General features: G+C 39.9%; 1 protein-coding gene across 4 annotated transcripts; it reads left to right on the forward strand.

Annotated features, from left to right (window-relative positions):
- The first annotated feature begins 676 nt into the window (after positions 1-676).
- Positions 677-17,022, forward strand: KDM5D (lysine demethylase 5D). 4 transcript variants are annotated; one of them, XM_042926859.1, is made up of 16 exons: positions 686-929; positions 1,023-1,185; positions 6,093-6,212; positions 6,336-6,530; positions 6,803-6,984; positions 7,067-7,191; positions 7,315-7,462; positions 12,128-12,224; positions 12,772-13,130; positions 13,536-13,674; positions 14,088-14,267; positions 14,401-14,538; positions 14,729-15,322; positions 15,599-15,671; positions 15,807-16,006; positions 16,117-17,022. In XM_042926859.1, the coding sequence occupies exons 1-16, from the start codon at positions 781-783 to the stop codon at positions 16,468-16,470; spliced, it is 3,216 nt and encodes a 1,071-aa protein (XP_042782793.1). In that variant the 5' UTR covers positions 686-780; the 3' UTR covers positions 16,471-17,022. The 4 variants fall into 4 exon arrangements, with proteins under 4 accessions (XP_042782796.1, XP_042782795.1, XP_042782793.1 ...); XM_042926860.1 differs by having other exon boundaries at positions 15,602-15,671; XM_042926862.1 differs by lacking the exon at positions 15,807-16,006 and having other exon boundaries at positions 677-929; positions 15,602-15,671; positions 16,117-16,231.
- The last annotated feature ends 2,671 nt before the right edge of the window (positions 17,023-19,693 follow it).

A 19,693-nucleotide genomic window follows, 5' to 3' on the forward strand; every position in this document is an offset into this window, starting at 1 on the left:
ATTCTGTGGAAAAAACTTAGTATAGCTAAGATTTGGGTAAGATTTTGAACACAGTTTTTGTTTCATTATTTGGCCTCGTAATACAGAGGCATGTAAGGGAAAAATATTTTGGTATTTAGGAGATGTAAATACTTAAGGATTAATTAAAGACCTAATTATACCTAGTAATTGCCTGATAATGGGATAATGTGACTTTAGAGAACATCTCTGAAGAGTGCTTATTAGTTTCAGGGCAAATGAATCTTTTTGTTTGTTTCTCTTGGACTTAATTATTTATTTTTAAAAATGTTTTAATGTTTATTTACTTTTAAGAGAGACAGAGTGTGAGTAGGGGAAGGGCAGAGAGAGAGGGAGACACAGAATCCGTAGCAGACTCCAGGCTCCAAGCTGTCAGCACAGAGCCTGATGCAGGGGTTGAACTAGAGAATTGTGAGATCATGACCTGAGCTGGAGTCGGATGTTTAACTGACTGAGCCATGCAGGTGCCCCATCAGGGCAGATGAGTTTTAATCTGGATTATGAATAATTAATATTTTGAGTTACACTGTTCTCTCTACCCGAAAGAAGATTTGCATTCAGAAATAACATACTTCCTGAGGTACCATGAATACTAAGTCTTTACTCCTAAACCAAAGCAGATAGCATGTCCTGACAATACAGTTGTCTTCCTGTATGTGCCTGGCTTAGTTTGTCTTCATTCACCCCATCCTGCTTCATTCTTAGTCTGGCAAATCTCTTACCTAACAGGAATATGCGACCAGTGGTTGGAATCTGAATGTAATGCCGGTGCTTGATCAGTCTGTTCTGTGCCACATCAATGCAGACATCTCAGGCATGAAGGTTCCCTGGCTCTATGTAGGCATGGTATTCTCAGCATTTTGTTGGCATATTGAGGATCACTGGAGTTACTCAATTAACTATCTGCACTGGTGAGTTGGGCCCAAATGGCTGGGATGGATATTAAGACTTCTGCCATGTACAAGGATATGCCCAGACTCTATGTCTCCTCTTTACCTGAGCAGGGGTGAGCCGAAAACCTGGTATGGGGTACCTTCACTGGCAGCAGAGCAGTTGGAGGAGGTGATGAAGAGGCTGACACCCGAGCTATTTGATAGCCAGCCTGACCTGCTACATCAGCTTGTCACACTCATGAATCCCAACACCCTCATGTCTCATGGTATCCCAGTGAGTACCTGGAAGTAAGGTGCAAAACAGATTTAATGCCTGTCCTAGTGTGGGAAGGGAATAAGGAAAAACTTCCCTTTGGAGTAAATAAAGTTACATGCATTTTGATATGGAGATCAGGTTTAGTCTCATATGTCTTTTTCCTTGTCTGTACTGCAGTCAAGCTGCAATCCTATTTGGAGAACTCGTATATCATTAAAAGGAAGAGAAAGGATAGTTATTAATTAACATAAAAGTTAAAAGCTGGACTGTGATACTTCTAGGCTAGGATTGGTTTTCTATTAACATCAATGGGTATAAATTCTAATTTTATGAAGCTTAAATTGGAGTCAAGAAGTGGTTTCAGATTTGAGAATATCAAGGATTGATTTATATTAGCCAATTTTGCAAAAGCCAGCAGTCCTGTAGAAGGTAAAGCAGTGCACTATCTCTGCAGCATGCTGTAATTTTCTGATATGTACTTCTGTAAGGTCTAGGTCAACTTCTGTACAATTTCTTTAATAACTCCTGTCCGTTTTTGTTTTCCATCTTCATAAAATGATCTTGGCATCTTCAGGGCTTCCCTCCATTACAGACATTCTATAAATTCTTACTTGCATGTGATTTTCCTTCTTTAACATCACTATTGTCTCATAAAAAATAGGTAAGTCTGAAAATTGATGTATAATGAAATCAGACAGCTGTTTAGTCGCACCATTTGTCCTCTCTCCTGCTTCTTGCTACTGTTTTTTTCTCCCACATATATTCAGCACATAGTTTTTTATGGTATTCTCTTACCTCTTTTTTATTTCTGTTAATTTGGCAGTAGTATACCACTTTCATTTCTCATTTGAATAATTTGAGTCTTCGGGGTACCTGGGTGGCTCAGTCGGTTGAGTGTCCAACTTCAGCTCAGTTCATGATCTCAAAGTTGGTGAGTTCGAGCCCCATGTCGGGCTCTGTGCTGACAACTCAGAGCTGGAACCTGCTTCTGATTCTCTATGTCGCTCTCTCTCTGCCCCTCTCCCACTCATGCTCTGTCTCTCTCTTCTCCAAAAATAAGTAAACATAAAAGAAAATAATTTGAATCTTCCTCAAATTATAATAATTATATAAAAGATATATCTTTGCCTTAATGTAGCTAAAGGTACATCAGTTTTGTTACTCATTTCAAGGAATTAGTTTTTGGTTTTGTTCATTCTGTGTTATTTTTCTCTTCTGTATTTCATTTATTTTCTTGATAAATTTAGCTTTTATCCATATATAATTATCTCAGTTATCAGTATATCCTTTAGTTCAGTTATTTACTTCAAGCCTATATTTTCTGCTACTATGTAGTCACTAGCTCTCTGTTAGTCACCATTATACATAAAGTTACATGCATTTTGATATGGAGATCAGGTTTAGTCTCATATGTCTTTTTCCTTGTCTGTACTGCGGTCAAGCTGCAATCCTATTTGGAGAACTAGTACATCATTAAAAGGAAGAGAAAGGATAGTTATTAATTAACATAAAAGTTAAAAGCTGGACTGTGATACTCCTAGGCTAGGATTGGTTTTCTATTAAATCAGTGGGTATAAATTCTAATTTTATGAAGCTTAAATTGGAGTCAAGAAGTGGTTTCAGATTTGAGAGACATATGAGACTAAACCTGATCTCCATATCAAAATGGCATGTAACTTTATGTATAATTTATTGTGGAATAAATTTCTCCACTGTTGCACTTTTAAACTATTTCTATCCAGATGAGTTTCTAATTGACAAGAGTTGAACAGTGTTTTCTGTTTATTCTGTAGTTTTGCTGAGTGTGATTTTTAAAATTACCTGTAATTACCAGTAGGGAAGGATTTATTTCTGCCATTCTGTTGTTTTCTATCATATCTTTTTTTGATCCTCAATTCTATTACTTTCTTCTCTGTTGTTAATTGGTTTATTCTAGTATATTGGTTTAATGTCTTTGTCTATTGTTAATGTTTTAGTTATTGCTTAATAGTTTGTTTGGTGATTACAATTACTATTTTAATTTGTATCTTTGTAATTTAAATTAATGCCAACTTATCTTCAATAGTAAATTTAAAAAAAAAAAAACAACCCAACACCTTTATTCCTTGGTAGCTCTGTATTCTTCCTTTCTGTTATTCTAACAAATTACATCTTTATGCATTCTTTGTCCATTAACATAGTTTTATATTTATTGTTTATGCACTTTCCAGTTACAAAGAAAATAGAAGTCATAAATAAAAATACAATACTGGTTTTTACATTTGTCTATAGAAATACCAGGTAAAGTACTGGAATGCTCTTTCATCTCGAGGATTTTCCTATAGCATTTCTTATAGAGCATATCTATGAGAGACAAACTTCCTCAGTTTTGTATTTACTCTAGTAGGGTCTTAATGTCTTTTCTCTTTTCTTTTCTTTTCTTTTCTTTTCTTTTCTTTTCTTTTCTTTTCTTTTCTTTTCTTTTCTTTCTTTTCTTCTTTTCTTTTCTCTTCTTTTCTTTTCTTTTCTTCTTTTCTCTTCTTCTTTTCTTTTCTCCCCTCCCATCCCCCCTCCTCTCCCCCTCCCCCTCTCCCCCTCCCCCTCCTCCTCCCCCTTCCCTTCTTTTTCCTTTTTTCTCTCCTCTTCTCTCCTCCCCTCTCCTCCCCTCCCCTCCCCTCCCCTCTTCGTCTCGTCTCGTCTCACCTCTTCTCTTCTCTTCTCTTCTCTTCTCTTCTCTTCTCTTCTCTTCTCTTCTCTTCTCTTCTCTTCTCTTCTCTTCTCTTCTCTTCTTTCTCTTCTCTTCTCCTCGCCCCTCCCTTCCCCTCCATTTTCTTTTTTCTTTTCTTTTTTCTTTTCTTTTCTTTTCTTTTCTTTTCTTTTCTTTTCTTTTCTTTTCTTTTCTTTTCTTTTCTTTCCTTTTCTTTTCTTTTCTTTTTTCTTTTCTTTTCTCTTTTCTTTTCTTTAGTTTTCTCTCTCTTTACTTTTTTCTCTCTTTTCTTCCCTCCCCTCCCTTCCTTTCATCTTTCTTTAATTTTGTCCTTTAGAAATGTTATCATATGCCCTCTGACATCCCAGATTTGTGATGAGAAATCTGATAATCTTACTGAATATTCATTATTGTAAGATGAATTATTTCTCTCTTGAGTATGTCAAGATTCTTTGTCTTTAGCTTTTGACAATTTGATTATACCTGATTTTGTCTTATCTCCATGTGTAGATTCAGTCTTTTCCAAAATTTGGGACTTGTTCAGCCATTATTTCTTAAAGTAGTCTGTGCTTTGTTTTTTAAAGTGTCTTTTCTTTAACCGTCATGAACATGCTGCTATGGATATCCATGTACAAATATCTTTTTATCTTTTGACTCCTTGCTTTTCATTCTTTAGGTTATATAACCAGAAGTGGAATTACTGGGTCATATGGTATTTTTATATTTAAAATTTTTCATAGTGGTTGCATCAGTTCATATTCCCCAGTGTTCCCTTCTGTTCTTTCCCTTGCCAACCATGTCATTTTCCTGTTTACAAAGAATTTTTTTTTATTATGGCTGGAATAGTGCTCAGAAGTATATCTTCTGGCTATAATTTGCATTTCCCCTGTGAATAATAATATTGTGCAGCTTTTCAGAACTTGAAGTAATCTTGTCAAATCCACAGTTCTTCCTGTTTGTTACCATGGACTTTTCCTTAAAACCAAAAAACAAAACAAAACTGCCTCCTAGTCTTTCTTGGATCTGTTTTGAGTCCTTTTTGACTACTTTGTGAAGCTGTTTAATATTGATTTAGCCTTCAGCTTCTACTTGAGTGGAACCTGAAAGTCAACCAGAGATGGAGTTTAATACCTTCTCAGGTTTTTCTTAGCATGTATATAGCCTTCTCAATTCCCAGAATATGTGTGAGTTTTCCAGAGCCCTTGTTTTCCCAAGTATCTCTTCTGCCTTCTTTTCCTTTCCAGTCATTTTAGAATTTCTCTTGTTTGTCCATTCTCTTCTTTTACCACAGGTGGCTATGGCTAATGCATTTGTGTTTATATATTTTCAGCCAGCAGAGCCTGGGAGTCCACTTCTCTTTTGGGCAAACTCTGAGGCAGTTGAAATAATGGCAGGTCTTTGAGCCAGTTGTTTTTGGGAGCCATCAGTCAGGTCAACACACACAGCCTCAGGTCTTTGAAAACAACAATGCATGTTGTGTTCCATGACACCAGCAAGTTGCACTAGGATTTTGACACTACTGTTTCCCAGGTAGCTGGTGATACTGGTTGGGGGGATTCTAGGCAGGAAAGTTAACACTACTACAGAGTTCCTTTACCAGAATTTAAAAGTTTTTTTTTTTTTTCTCCATCAAAAATCTTCCTAGTATTTATTGGTAGTTAGTGATTTTATTACAGAATTTTTAAAGTACTTTGATACTTTTTGCTAGCTTAATTATTCTTTTATTGGAGGGATGGGTTTTGGAGTATCCCTTTCATTATTTGTGTTGATATCATGCCCTGATTTTTTAAAGTTTATTTATTTACTGAAGAAGTTAAGAATCTTTCTGTTGTTGTTGTTGTTGTTTTATTTTTGAGGCAGAGACAGAACATGAGCAGGGGAGGGACAGAGAGAGAGGGAGACACAGAATCCAAAGCAGGCTCCAGGCTCTGAGCTGTCAGCACAGAGCTTAACACAGCTTAACCCACTGAGTCACCCAGGTGCCCCAAGAATCTTTATCATATGTTTGTGGAAGATTCGTATTTCCTTCTTCAACTGCACATAATTTTTCTTTGTACTTTTCTCTGCATATCATCACTTTTAAAGTTCACAGTTTTTTGTGTTTTGTAAGGTATACATACATGAATATAGAGTCTGTGGCTTTTTCCACTCATTTCCCACATCTATAACAAAATTCAAAGGCATTCTTAAGTCCACATTCTATTTAGTCCTGGGCCACACTCCTTTCTCTCCTTTTCAGGTTGTCCGCACAAACCAGTGTGCAGGAGAATTTGTCATCACATTTCCTCGCGCTTACCACAGTGGCTTTAACCAAGGCTACAATTTTGCTGAGGCTGTCAATTTTTGCACTGCTGACTGGGTGAGTCCAGAGTGTGGTAAGCTTGTAGATAGAGAGGGATAAAGAATGTGGACAGAGATCATTGTGGAGAAGCTAAACACTGTGGGCTGCAGATGGCCACACACAGTCTTAAACTACTTGCAGCTACCTACTGGACGCCAGTGCATTGAACACTACCGCCGGCTCCGGCGCTACTGTGTCTTCTCCCATGAGGAGCTCATCTGCAAGATGGCTGCCTTCCCAGAGAAGTTGGACCTGAATTTGGCTGTGGCTGTGCACAAGGAGATGTTCATTATGGTGCAGGAGGAGCGACGTTTACGAAAAGCTCTGTTGGAGAAGGTGGGTGGTGGGCAGCACGGCTTAGAGATTCAATAAAGTAGACTGCGGAAGGGAGACATACAAATTGAATAGTCATTCTGTGCCTCGTGTGTGACTCATACATTTTGAAGTGGAAAGACAGAAACTGTATGTGTTTATATTTTTTTCTTCCACTTTCTCTACAGCTGTCCTTACAAGGTTGAGCCCACAACAAGGGCTCAGTGTTGGCTGAGGTGGGGTGTTCACAACCCTGCTCCTAGTCTTTAAAGTATATATGGATTGAACACCCCCAGGGCATCACGGAGGCTGAACGAGAGGCTTTCGAGCTGCTCCCAGATGATGAGCGCCAGTGCATCAAGTGCAAGACAACATGCTTCCTATCAGCCTTGGCCTGCTATGACTGCCCAGATGGCCTTGTCTGCCTTTCCCACATCAATGACCTCTGCAAGTGCTCTAGTAGTCGGCAGTATCTGCGGTGAGCATGGGGCCTACTTGGAGGACATCAAGGAAGTTACAGAGCTGGGCCAGATGTGTTTTTCCCTGCCCCCTTCCTCTAGGTATCGGTACACCTTGGATGAGCTTCCTGCCATGCTGCATAAGCTGAAGGTTCGGGCTGAGTCCTTTGACAACTGGGCCAACAAAGTACGAGTAGCTTTGGAAGTGGAGGATGGCCAGAAGCGCAGTAAGTGATGAGAAATGGAAGGATCCATGGGCACGCTCTGTTTCTTTTCTTCATCACCCCAGATACCCTCTGCCAGCTTTTGCTAATACTGTCTATCTCTTAAAACTATTACTCTGTCTTCAGGCTTTGAAGAGTTAAGGGCACTGGAGTCTGAGGCTCGTGAGAGGAGGTTTCCTAACAATGAACTACTTCAGCGATTAAGGAACTGCCTAAATGAAGCAGAGGCTTGTGTCTCCCAAGTCCTGGGGCTGATCAGTGGTCAAGAGGCCAGGTATGTTGGAAAAGAGGGCAAAAAAGGATGGTTGTATATGAAAATGGACAACAAAAAAGGGTAGGCCATAAATAATGCATGTAGTAGAAGTTAATAGTTTCTATGTATGAGCATACTACTGTCCAAAACTTACATGGATAACTTAAAGAAGCATACTTATACTGTGAGAGATGATAGTAATGAAAATACAGTACAAAAATTGCAGTTCTGTCCTACTTGTTAGCACATTTCATAAAATTAGGGCATCAGGTTTCCACAAAATTAATTATTGGCTCTGTAGGTACATACAGTTTTAGGGCTTACATTTTCTTTAGTTGTCAGTTGCCAAATGTATATAATTATAAATAAGTTTATTTTTCTAAAAAATTGTATGATTATATGCATATGCTTTGTAAATTTCAGGTAAAAGAAAGCTGGAACTATTAATATTTCAAAGTCCTATTTTGTCAAATTCAGAGAATTTTTTAAAAAATTAAAGGTCAAAAGTAGTAATGAATTTCCTTTTCATAATCAACCTCTTTTCCTTCTCTACTTCAAAAGAAAGGACATTTTTCCTATCTTGATCTAGTGATAACTCATATCATATGGCCATGGTTTTTAGTATTTATGATATTAATCTGTGTCAAGTTCTAATCCATCTAACTTCAGTCCTCTTTAAATCCTCTTTCTTACAGACAATTATACCCAGAAAGTACGTCCAGGAATTTGTTACTTAGATTATTCCATTTTTGATATGATGAACTCTTATTTATGCCTCTTTTTGCCAGATCCTTTAGCTAAAGTTCGGTGTATTTGAAACTTTTCTTGCTTCTTGAGGTAGCCATTATTGTAATATATTCCCTCTTATGACCATCTTTACCATATCCCAAAGGTTTTGCAATATCATGTTTTCATTTTTATTTGATCCCATGTACTTTTTTTGTTTCTCCTTTAGTTTCCGAGTTAACCCATTCATTCTTTAATAGGGTGTTCTTTAATCTCCATGTATTTCTGGTTTTCCAAATTTTTCCTTGTGGTTGACTTCAAATTTCATATAGCATTGTGTTCAGAAAATATGCATGATATGATCTGGATCTTTTTGTACTTGTTGTGGGCTGATTTGTGTTCCAGTTCTGGATATGAATCTCTGTTCTGGAGAATGTTCCATGTGCACTCGAGAATAATGTGTATTCTGCTGTTTTAGGATGAAATGGTCTCAATATATCTGTTAAGACAAGCCAGTCCAGTGTGTCATTCAAAGCAATTGTTTCCTTGTTTTTCTGCTTAGATGAGCTATGAGTGGACTCTTAAAATCTGTTATTATTATATTATTATCAGTAAGTTAATTTATGTTTGTTATTAATTGATTTATATATTTGGGTGCCCCCAACTTGTAATAAATATTTACAATTGTTAGGTCTTCTTGGTGGACCCCTTAATTATGATATACTGCCATCCTTCATCTCTTGTTACAGTCTGTGTTTTAAAACCTAGTTTGTCTGATATAATATAAGTATGGCTACTCTGGTTTTCTTTGGTTTGTCAGAACCATGATCAATTGTTCTCTATCTCCACTTGGTCTTTAGGTCTAAAATGAGCTCCTTATAGGCAGCATATAGATGGTCTTGTTTTTATCCATTCTGATACTTAGTGTCTTTTGATTGGCACATTTAGTCCATTTACATTCAGAGTGATTGTTGAAAGACAGGAATTAATGCTATTGTGTTATTTGTAGGGTTGGTGTTTCTGCAGATATTTTCTGGTCTTTTGTAGTCTTGTTGCTTTTGGTCTTTTTATCCCCACTCCAAGAGCCCCCTTTAAATATTTCTTGTGGGGCTGAATTAGTGGTTCCAATTTCTTTAGTTTTTGTTTGGGAAAGTCTTTATTTTTCCTTCTGTGCTGAATGATAGCCTTGCTGGGTAAGGAATTCTTGGCTGCATATTTTTCCCATTCAGCACATTTAATATTTCCTGTGAATTCCTTCTGGCCTGCCAAGTTTCAGTGGACAGAACTGGTGTGATCCTGATCTGTCTTCCCTTGTAGGTTAAGGACCTTTTTTTCCCCTTACTGCTTTCAGGATTCTTTGCATTTCTGTGTATTTTATGAATTTGACTACGGTATGTCTTGGTGATGGTCAGTTTTTGTTGAATCCATTGGGAGTTTCTCAGATTTCAATGTCTGTGTCCTTCCCCAGATTGGGGAAGTGTTCAGCTATAATTTTCTCAGATAAACCTTTTGCCCATTTTTCTTTCTCCTCCAAGACTCTTAATGATACAAGTGTTACTGTGTTTTAATAAGTCACTGAATTCCCCAAGTCTGCCTTCATGACCAGTACTGTTTATTCTCTTTTCTTTTTAGTTCCATATCTTCCATCATTTTATTTTTTTATAGCTAATTCATTCCTCTGCCTCATCCATACTCATGTTTATGGCCTCTATTTGAGGTTGCTACTTGATTATAGGAGTTTTAATTTTGACCTAACTAGACTTTAGTTTTTGTTTTTTGTTTTTTTCTCTGCACAAAGGGAATCTCTAGTGTCTTCTATGCTTTTGTTCAAGCTTAGCTAGTATCCTTATAATTGTCATTTAAAATTCTAATTCAGGCATCTTGTATCTGTATTGATTAGATTACTAGCTGTAATTTCTACTTCTTGTCCTTTCTTTTGGGGTCAATTCTTCCATCTTGTCATTTTGTTCAGAAAAGAAAAAAACCAAAAAACAGATCTAGCTGTGTTTTGGTTGGCTTGTTAAAAGAAGCTAAGTCCAAAACATAGCACTAGAAGAATACATGTATATAAAGTAAACAATAAAAAACAGAAAATTTAAAAATTTTGTATTTTAAAAATATTAAAATAAAAAGGACACTAGATCTTATTTCCCATGTAGCTGAAGCTTTCCAGTGCTACTGATTATAATCAGAAGACTAAGTGCTTCGAAGTGGTTTGTGCTGGTCTTCTGGGGGAGGGGCCTGCAGCTCTGATTCTCAGGTGGACTTGCCCTAGTGGAGATGTGTCTGGAGGTTGGGGCAAGCAGGGCTTGGTGTAGAGGCTTTGGTCTCCACTTGGTGGTGTGGTTTAGCTCACTGAGGTGGATCACTGCTGGTAAACAGGGGCTTTGTCGAGCTCTCATCTCTGGAGGGGGAGGTCCTACCACTCTTCAGGAAGCACTCCTGGACAAGGAAACATCACCCTCCTGTGTTTCAGCTTCTGTCAGCTCCCTGTCTGCACTCGGTCTGTGTTCCAGTTGTCTATGCCAGCAGCACAGCCCCCTGTGTTTTCTGTAAGGCACTGCTGTGTTTCAAAATTCCAAGCTTCAGAGACCACCAAGGCGTGGCCCCACTCTGATCCTCTGAGGGGAGGGTCTTGCCGTGCTGTTGCTGGTCGCTTATCCCAGAAAATAGTCTTGGTACTGCATAGTGGTTTCCAAGTTTTTCATAAATCATGGCAGGCAGCCAGTGCCAGGGTTTGCTGCCTCAGCCAACATCTTTGTTTCTATACGGTGAACAGAGCAGCTCATTGGTGCTCCCACGTTCGTTTGTCCATGTAGAGTCTCCATCATCTCTACCACATGAATGCCAGGCAGGGGAACTATTTCTCCCTTTGAGACCCAGGGGATCCTCGGAATGCACTGCCTGTTCCCAGGTCTCCTTCCTTCTTCCCCAGGGGACCACTGGTAATGTCACCAGGCAGGACCCTGGTGATGGTGCTGACCTCCGAAACTTGAGACTCTAGGCTCTGCTGTTTATAAAACCCTTGTGGGATTTAAATCCTCCCCTTTTTTCCCAGTCAGTGGTTTTGGGGAACAGCTTTTCCTACAATATCCCTTGGGAGTGTTTTCATTCTTTTTTTTTGTTGTCTCTCTCTCCTCTCTCAGCTGTGTGGGCTCCCTGTTCTCAACACCTGTGGCTCCTTTCTCCCTCAGATCAACTGTCTGCAGTTCCTACCTTCCATCAGGTGGTCATTCTTTCCGCTTGTAGACATCAGCTTTGTTTTCCCAGACTTCAGATCACTTTTTTGGGTGTTCAGAATGATTTTATACTTAGCTGTGTTAAAGGTAGGAGGCAAGCTTACTCCTCCACCAGCTTAACCAACTCCTTATTTCTGTCTTCTGCTATTTTCATTTTTTTGCATCATCACAGAAGTCTTTGTTTCTTAATTCCTTTTGTGTTTTTTTTAAAACCTCTGATATTTATGTTAATTGTAATTACCAGATGTTTTATTTTTACCTTTACTGTGAAAACTACTACTCTTAGATCCTATTGAATTTTTAGTTTTATGTTTTCTTATTCTTCATTTTCATGTCTTTGTAACTCTTACCTCAAAAAATGTAGAAAACAAAAGCTTTGTAAAGGCCATCTCACATTTTTGTTCTCTCAAAAAGAAATGTTCGCCTTTATTTTAATTTTTCTATCTAGTGATACCTCAGACAGCATACGTTTCTTCAGAAACTTGTATTGCCTCACTTTGATATCTTCAGTCTGCTCTAACAATTTCAAATACAGAATGTCCCCAAGCTTTTTTCATCTTAACTTACTGACTCATAGTGCCTAAACTATAAAGATGATCTTCAAAGATACTACTTAAATGGAAAAAAAAAAAAAAATAAGGAAGTTGGATTACTCATAAAGCATGCACTATGGCCTTAGCAGGTTCAATGAATGAGTCTTTTTTTTCTCTGACTCCTACAGGATAGAAACTCCACAACTGACCCTGACTGAGCTACGAGTCCTTCTTGAGCAGATGGGCAGCCTTCCCTGTGCCATGCATCATATTGGGGATGTCAAGGTGACGAGGGGATACGAACAGATATTAGCAAATCTGAGATAGTAGGGAAACTTGGGAAAGTAATTGTTCTAATTAGCTCCTTATAATACATCTTTCTTAGAAGCTGTAGAGAAGGGTGGTTCAGTGCTATCTCTTTTGTAATTGCTGTATAGCTACATCACAGTATACTCCATAGCTGTATAGTTCAAGAAGATAATGTCCCAAACAGAAGTAATTCAAAATACTAAACAGAGGGCTATACAACGATCTGGCTCACGGGATTGGAGAATGTGGAAGAAATGAGGTATTGTTTTTAGAATTTAGGGTCTCAGGAAGCTTTCTAGAAAGATAACATGGTGTGAAAGTGGGCCTGGAACAGTAAATTTGAGATAAACTACAGGAGAAGCAGGAGGAATTAACAAAGAACTTTGTTGATATTAAGTAGATCTTGTCTCATTACATGGTTGATGATAAGTGTAAAAGGCCTAAGAGAACATGGGGAACACATGGAAGTGGTTGCATTATCTGGATGGCTAAAGAGTCTCTTCTTTATCCTATATGTCTGCAGGATGTCCTGGAACAGGTGGAGGCCTACCAGATTGAGGCCCGGGAGGCCCTGACCTTACTGCCCCCCAGTGTAGGGCTATTGCGGTCCTTGTTGGAGAGGGGGCAGCAGCTGGGTGTACGGGTGCCTGAAGCCCATCAGCTCCAGCAGCAGGTGGAGCAGGCGCAATGGCTAGATGAGGTGAAACAAGCACTGGCCCCTTCAGGCCAAAGGGGCTCTCTGGTCATCATGCAAGGGCTCTTGGTTACAGGTGCCAAAGTAGCCTCCAGCCCTTCTGTGGACAAGGCCCGGGCTGAGCTTCAGGAGCTGCTGACCATTGCAAAGCGCTGGGAAGAAAAGGCTCATTTCTGCCTGGAGGCCAGGTGGGGCCCAGCCTGTCCCCATACATACTCTGACTCCAGTTCTGAGAGTTTGGGCTTGATCCTAAGATCTGATCCCTAAAATCAGACTCCCAGTTCAACATCTGCTAAACTGTAAAGGATTGGTATGACATGTCATCCAGCCTTTCATTTACTATTCTGCTGTAAGGTAGTAATTGATAAAATATCTTCCTGGTGATAGATAGTAGACCAGATTTACAAGAGAATCACATGCTGTCAGTGTTTAACATTCCTAAGACTGGAGGGATTAGTGCTCAGTTACTATTTTAAACTTTTTGTTGCTTATGCTTTTGATAGTGAAACCTGGGACCACAAAAACAAAACAAAAAAAACTGCCTATGTATATAACGTTTAAGGGTGGATTCCTCTTTTTCCAAACATTTGTAGACAGAAGCATCCACCAGCTACATTGGAAGCCATAATCCGAGAGGCAGAAAACATCCCAGTTCACCTGCCTAACATCCAGGCACTCAAAGATGCTCTGGCTAAGGCACAGGCTTGGATTGCTGATGTGGATGAGATCCAAGTAAGGACTTTGTGTCATAATTCTCTACTATTCTGCCTTAGGCGTTTTAAATTCAGTTTTCTTGTTCTAGTAAGTAGAGGTAGGAGGTTAGAGGTGAGAATATCAGGATTAAGAATAGCAGAAGGAGAACCAAAAATATAGGACTAGACCTCAGCAGAGACTATCCCAAAGGAAGAGAGCCAGAGAAGGCAAACCAGACAAAATAGTTGATGTGGAATGGGCTATTTTTTTTTTCCTGAGACAGTGAAGTAGGAGTTCTGGGAGAAAGTGTTTGCTATTCCTTGTTTTCTTTAGAATAGGTCCTGGATATTCCTTACAACTATGCAGGGTGATGCTCACTGTTGGTCAGTAGAAATCTAAACATAATAGTCTGTGACATAATTTAATTGAGCTATCTCCTGCCCCTGCTCTAGAACGGTGACCACTATCCCTGCTTGGATGACTTGGAGGGCCTGGTGGCTATAGGCCGTGACCTACCTGTGGGTTTGGAGGAGCTGAGACAGCTAGAGCTTCAGGTACTGACAGCACACTCCTGGAGGGAGAAAGCCTCCAAGACCTTCCTCAAAAAGAATTCATGCTACACCCTGCTGGAGGTAAGGCCTAAAACCATAACGCACAGCCTCTTGTGCCCCTAGCATGGCTATTGTGAGAATGTGGGGAATTGGGGCACCCGGAGAGGGTTGGGGAGGGGCATCTTGGACATACTCCCCCTGTCTACTGCTTCAGGTGCTCTGCCCGTGTGTAAATGCTGGCTCAGACAGCAGCAAGCGTAGCCGGTGGATAGGGAAGGAGTTGGGCTTGTACAGATCTGACACAGAGCTGCTAGGACTGACTGCACAGGACCTCAGAGACCCAGGCTCTCTGGTAAGGACCTTGGGCATATGTGGGGAGAAGAGTCTGATTATGATAAGAATATCTGAATTGGGTAACCATAGGGAGACACTTGCCTCTGTAAGCCTCAGTTTTCCTGGTTTGTGAGTTAGATGGTAAAGGCACTGGAAAAGGGAATGGAATAGCCTGCTGACCTCCTCTTCCTCTGTCCTGGGCTTGCCAGATTGTAGCCTTCAAGGAAGGGGAACAGAAGGAGAAGGAGGGTATCCTACACCTGCGTCGCACCAACTCTGCCAAGTCCCGTCCATTAGCATCATCGACCACTTCTGCAACCTCCATCTGTGTGTGTGGGCAGGTGCCAGCTGGGGTGGGAACTCTTCAGTGTGACCTGTGTCAGGACTGGTTCCATGGGCAATGTGTGTCAGCACCCCGCCTCCTCAGCTCTTCAAGGCCCAGTCCTACGTCATCACCACTGCTGGCCTGGTGGGAGTGGGACACCAAATTCTTATGTCCACTGTGCATGCGTTCACGGCGCCCACGTCTGGAGACCATCCTGGCATTGCTGGTAGCCTTGCAGAGACTGCCAGTACGACTGCCTGAGGGTGAGGCCCTGCAGTGTCTCACAGAGAGAGCCATTGTCTGGCAAGGTCGTGCCAGGCAGGCTCTGGCCTCTGAGGATGTGACTGCTCTGTTGGGACAGCTGGGTGAACTTCGCCAGCAGCTGCAGAGTGAACCCAGGGGCAAGGAGGCACCTGCCTACCCTTCAGTCCCTGCCTCTCACCTACTCAGAGAAGGCAGTGGCAAGGATATGCATAAGGTTAGCTGCTCTGCCCAGCTCTTACTCTTTAATTTCTGTGTCCTAGCCCTACCCCTATTTAGGCTCTAGCCTGTGTTTATTCTTTAATTTTTAGTCTCTTTTGGTCTAGTCTACCTGTCCCATTTTCTGTCCTGTCCAGATACCTCACTGCTCCCTGCTATCAGTGTGTATCTCACTCCTTCAGGAGGGAGAGGGTCACAATTTAAAGTTGGGGCAAGAAAAATACTATCTGGTTTTTCTGTTACCTATTACCCTACCCATTTTTACTTTCCTTAGCAGGTCCCAGGGTTGCTGCCGAATGTGGATGGTGTGACTAGTCATGAGAAGGTAGTCCCTCTGCAGAGATCAGGTAAGATACATAGGTCTAGATTTATGTATGCTGTTGAGTAGATGCCACCAAGATGACCCATTTGGTCCTTGGTTCTGTGAAAGTGTTGGGGATAAGACTAGGCTTCTAACTCAGCCTGTCCCTAAAACTTCACAGACCTGGAGGTACTGTCCTCACTGTTACCACACTTGACTGGCCCTGTATTGGATCTGCCTGAGGCAACCCGGGCCCCCCTCGAGGAGCTCATGTTGGAGGGGGATCTGCTTGAGGTGACTCTAGATGAGAACCATAGCATCTGGCAGTTGCTACAGGCTGGACAGCCTCCAGACCTGGAGCGGATCCATACACTTATGGAGGTGAGGAAAAGTGTCATGGGCAGGGCCAGATGGTCAGGCCAGGCAGTCAGGGAGCCCATGCCTGACCACTGGCCTACAAGTGGTTTGTGCTTGCCTGTGTGTCATTGTAGCTGGAGAAGCATGAACATAAAGGAAATCGGACTAGAAGCCGGACATTGGAGAAACGACGGCGACGGCAGCAGCAGCAAACAGATCTGGGTAGGCAAAGTAAGGATCTTGTTCAAGAAGAGCTGCAGTCAAAAAAGGCTCGGAGCTCAGGGATTAAGCTTGAGGAGGGCCAAGAAGAACGGTTTGAGGAAGAAACAGATAGTGAAAATATATTCCTGACATCTCCTACAGACCATAGCCCCAACTTGAAAGTGAACCAAAATAGCTTGCAACAGAAAGATTCTGGTCCTACAGCCCCTTTACCTTCTTTAACCCCTTTTCTATACCAGTCCTACCCTCAGCAGGAAGAGTTGTGACAACAAACAGAAAAAGGCTTTTTTAATTTGCTGCCTTTTGAACCTTCCTAGTTCCTGGACTTTGTTTCCTATATAGAATTTGTCAGTTCAGAGTTTTGATATCTTGTCTTAAAGACAATGTTTTATTAAGCTCAGTTCCTAAGGCTCTGTGTGCCCCTTCCCAGAAGTTTCTTGCCTGCAGCATGACTGGGACTAGAAAAGAGTGTGTGATTTTCCAACCCAGTTTAATTCTAGACTTGGGCAAATAAAACTTGAGAAAGGCATATATACCTCTTTGTTTCTTTTTTTTTTCCCTCCATATTTTTCTTGTATTGCTCTTTTTTCTTCTTCTATTTTTAAAATACTTTGGTGCTTCAGGGCTTTTTCTGCCTTTATTCTACCTCCTTTTTTCTCACCTTGTTTCACATTGTAAGAAAAGACATTGTATTGTGTAATTACTTGTTAGTGTCAAAAAGAGTACAGCAAAGAAGTAGTTCTTGGTTCAAGCTGTTATTATGTATTTTAATTTGATTCCCTTTGTTAAAAATAAAACAGCAACTGGTATGTTCTGAACCTGTGGATCTGTATTCTTTGAGTATAACAATTAAGGACTGTAAGTGGTACACTTAAAAACCTAGTTTTAAATTTCTATAATTCTTTATTGGTGGACATGTGAAGAGTTGATTTATATAACATATGAGACTTAGGTCAAGGGTCATGTACCCTTTACGGATTCCAATGTTCCAGCAGCGTTGGACAGTTACTCTTCCTCCATTGAATCATTTTGTTACTCGTTTGTTGAAAATCTGTTGCTTGTACTTCTGTGCACCTGTAATATTCCGTTCATTATTGTTTTATCGGTCTGCGTTTTTGGCAAGACTCCATTGTCTTGATTAATATAACTTCCAGTTTGTCTTTCAGTAAGGTAGAGTTGATTCCTCCTACTTTACACTGTTTCATAAAGTTTAGCTAATCTGCTACCAAACCTATATGCAGTTGGCTTTGCCTCATGAATTTAATGGAGCTGAACTTGAGAGGTATATTATGCCTCTTAGTTTTCCTTTTTTTCAGATGATAAATATGACATCTAAAACATTTATTCTTAAAAGTTTAGTACAATATGTAAATACGTAAAGCATGAGCAGCACAACACTTTGTTCACATTTATATTCTTGTGTGTGTAAGTGATCCAATCCATACACTCTATTTTTCTTAATCTCTTTCAGTAATCAGATTCTGTGGTTATGGTTTGAATGTCTTAATCAGTGCTTTTACGTCGGTTCCTGCTTGCCCAGCCAGTGTAGACCTATATCTCTTTATAAAATTCCATACATATGATTGTTGCCACCCTCCTTATTGTCTCCGTTTTATTTCCTGTTGGTCTTTTCCACTCTGTCAGTTATTCTCAGACATAACTTTGTTACTTGCAAATCTACCAAAATTCTGCTACCGCAGTTTCAGTTTCATTACCAGTTACAAAAACAGTGATATCTTAATGTAACATCAGGATCAGATTAAATAAATGTGATATCTTGGTATTTCATATATATCTAATAAACATTTTCTGAACTTTAATAGGTATTGGTGTCCCACACAGATGTGTTAGCCTTGTGATTCTCAGTGTGCACTGTGAAATTCTGCACTAATTCTCAAAGGGAATGTCTTGTCTGTATGTTTTTTTTCTCAGAGCATATATTTGCACTTCACCATTTGGAAATCACTGTGTAATGGAAAATACTGCTACCCTAGTGAAAGAATTGAGATCGTCTGCATACAATAACCTTACTAAGTGCTCAGCGACAAATTACTTTCCTCCTTTCCAGTAAGGGGGCAACACGAAGTCAGATTTACCCTGTGATTATAGTAGAATTAAGAAACATCAAACCTGTACCAGAAAGTTAATTTCCAAAGCCATTTAGTATGCTGCAATAGTGATTAAGGGTAATTCTTCCCCCTCTGGAAAATTTTAATCTTGATTTGGACTAAAAAAAATTGCAGTATAACTTTACCTTTACTAAGCCTTCAAAGTGCTGTGTGATATGGCTACTAGGCTATTCAGTTTCTATTTCTGATGACAAAAATTCATGGAAGTGATGATGTTTATGTTTGTGTTAATCAGAGTGAGTAAAGTTCATTGACACCAATACCAATAGCAATACAGGATAGACACAGAAATACACCTTATATTTTCAAGAGGATTGTTTATTTGGCTTATGTGTTCCACACATTTTTACCACCACCACTTGTAATACTCTTGGCAAATTCTGTGTTAGAATTCAGTGAATTTTCTCAACTTCTGTGAAAATACTTGTACCAGCAGTTGTTCCATATAGGCTATTAATAAAGGTGCATCCTTTACTTGCTTCCAACTTGACACTGTTTCTCAGAAAGAAAAAAAACAAAGGCAGTAGCAGTACTGTCTGCCACCTTAGCAGTCAGAGAAGTAGACTTTAAATAATTATGTGTGTGCATAACTCTTTATTCTCTCCAACAGGTTAATTAAGTTTACTTTCTCTGGATGTAGTTCTTCAAGCTGCTCTTGTCATATATGATTTAGTTAACCCAGTGTGTATAAGTGGCTTTCCTTATTTGGATGTCATTGACTCATCCATTGGAGACCTACTTTGATTGCATACTGACACTTATTTTTTGAAGAAATGCTGCTAAAATGAGTCTCTCAGTTTTGAATTTTCTACTTTTTCTGGCTGTTGTTTTCCTATGGGGTTGGATATAATGAGTGCTTAATCTAGTAACACCAATACCTACTGTGTTCTTTAACAGCTATCATGTTATCACATAATAAACATAACTTTTTGCCATGTAATTCGGTAACACACGCAGATCTGTAAACCATGCCTGACATTCATCATCCACTCTTCTGTTTGTGATGGCTTCCCAGTAGTGATAAATAAAAAATGAAGTCCTGTAGCAATACACATGAAACAGTATCTTATTTATAAGTGACCTACTGTGGTTTGTAGTGTGCCAATCAACATAGCAAAGGAATAACTACAAGCTGTCTGTTTTTAGCTCTCCACGTGTGAATGAATGGGTTTGCCCTAGACAGTTGTGTGCTTTTTTTTTTTTAAGTGCTAATTTTTTATTTTGAGAGAGGGAGAGCGAGCAGGTAGGGACAGAGTTCGAGAAACAGAATCTTAAACAGGTTCCACGCTTAGCGCAGAGCCTGAAGTGGGGCTCCATCCGACAGCCCTGAGATCATGACATGAGCCGAAATCAAGAGTCA

The sequence above is a fragment of the Panthera leo genome (assembly GCF_018350215.1).
Source record: "Panthera leo isolate Ple1 chromosome Y unlocalized genomic scaffold, P.leo_Ple1_pat1.1 chrY_random_Un_scaffold_86, whole genome shotgun sequence".
NCBI lineage: Eukaryota > Metazoa > Chordata > Mammalia > Carnivora > Felidae > Panthera > Panthera leo.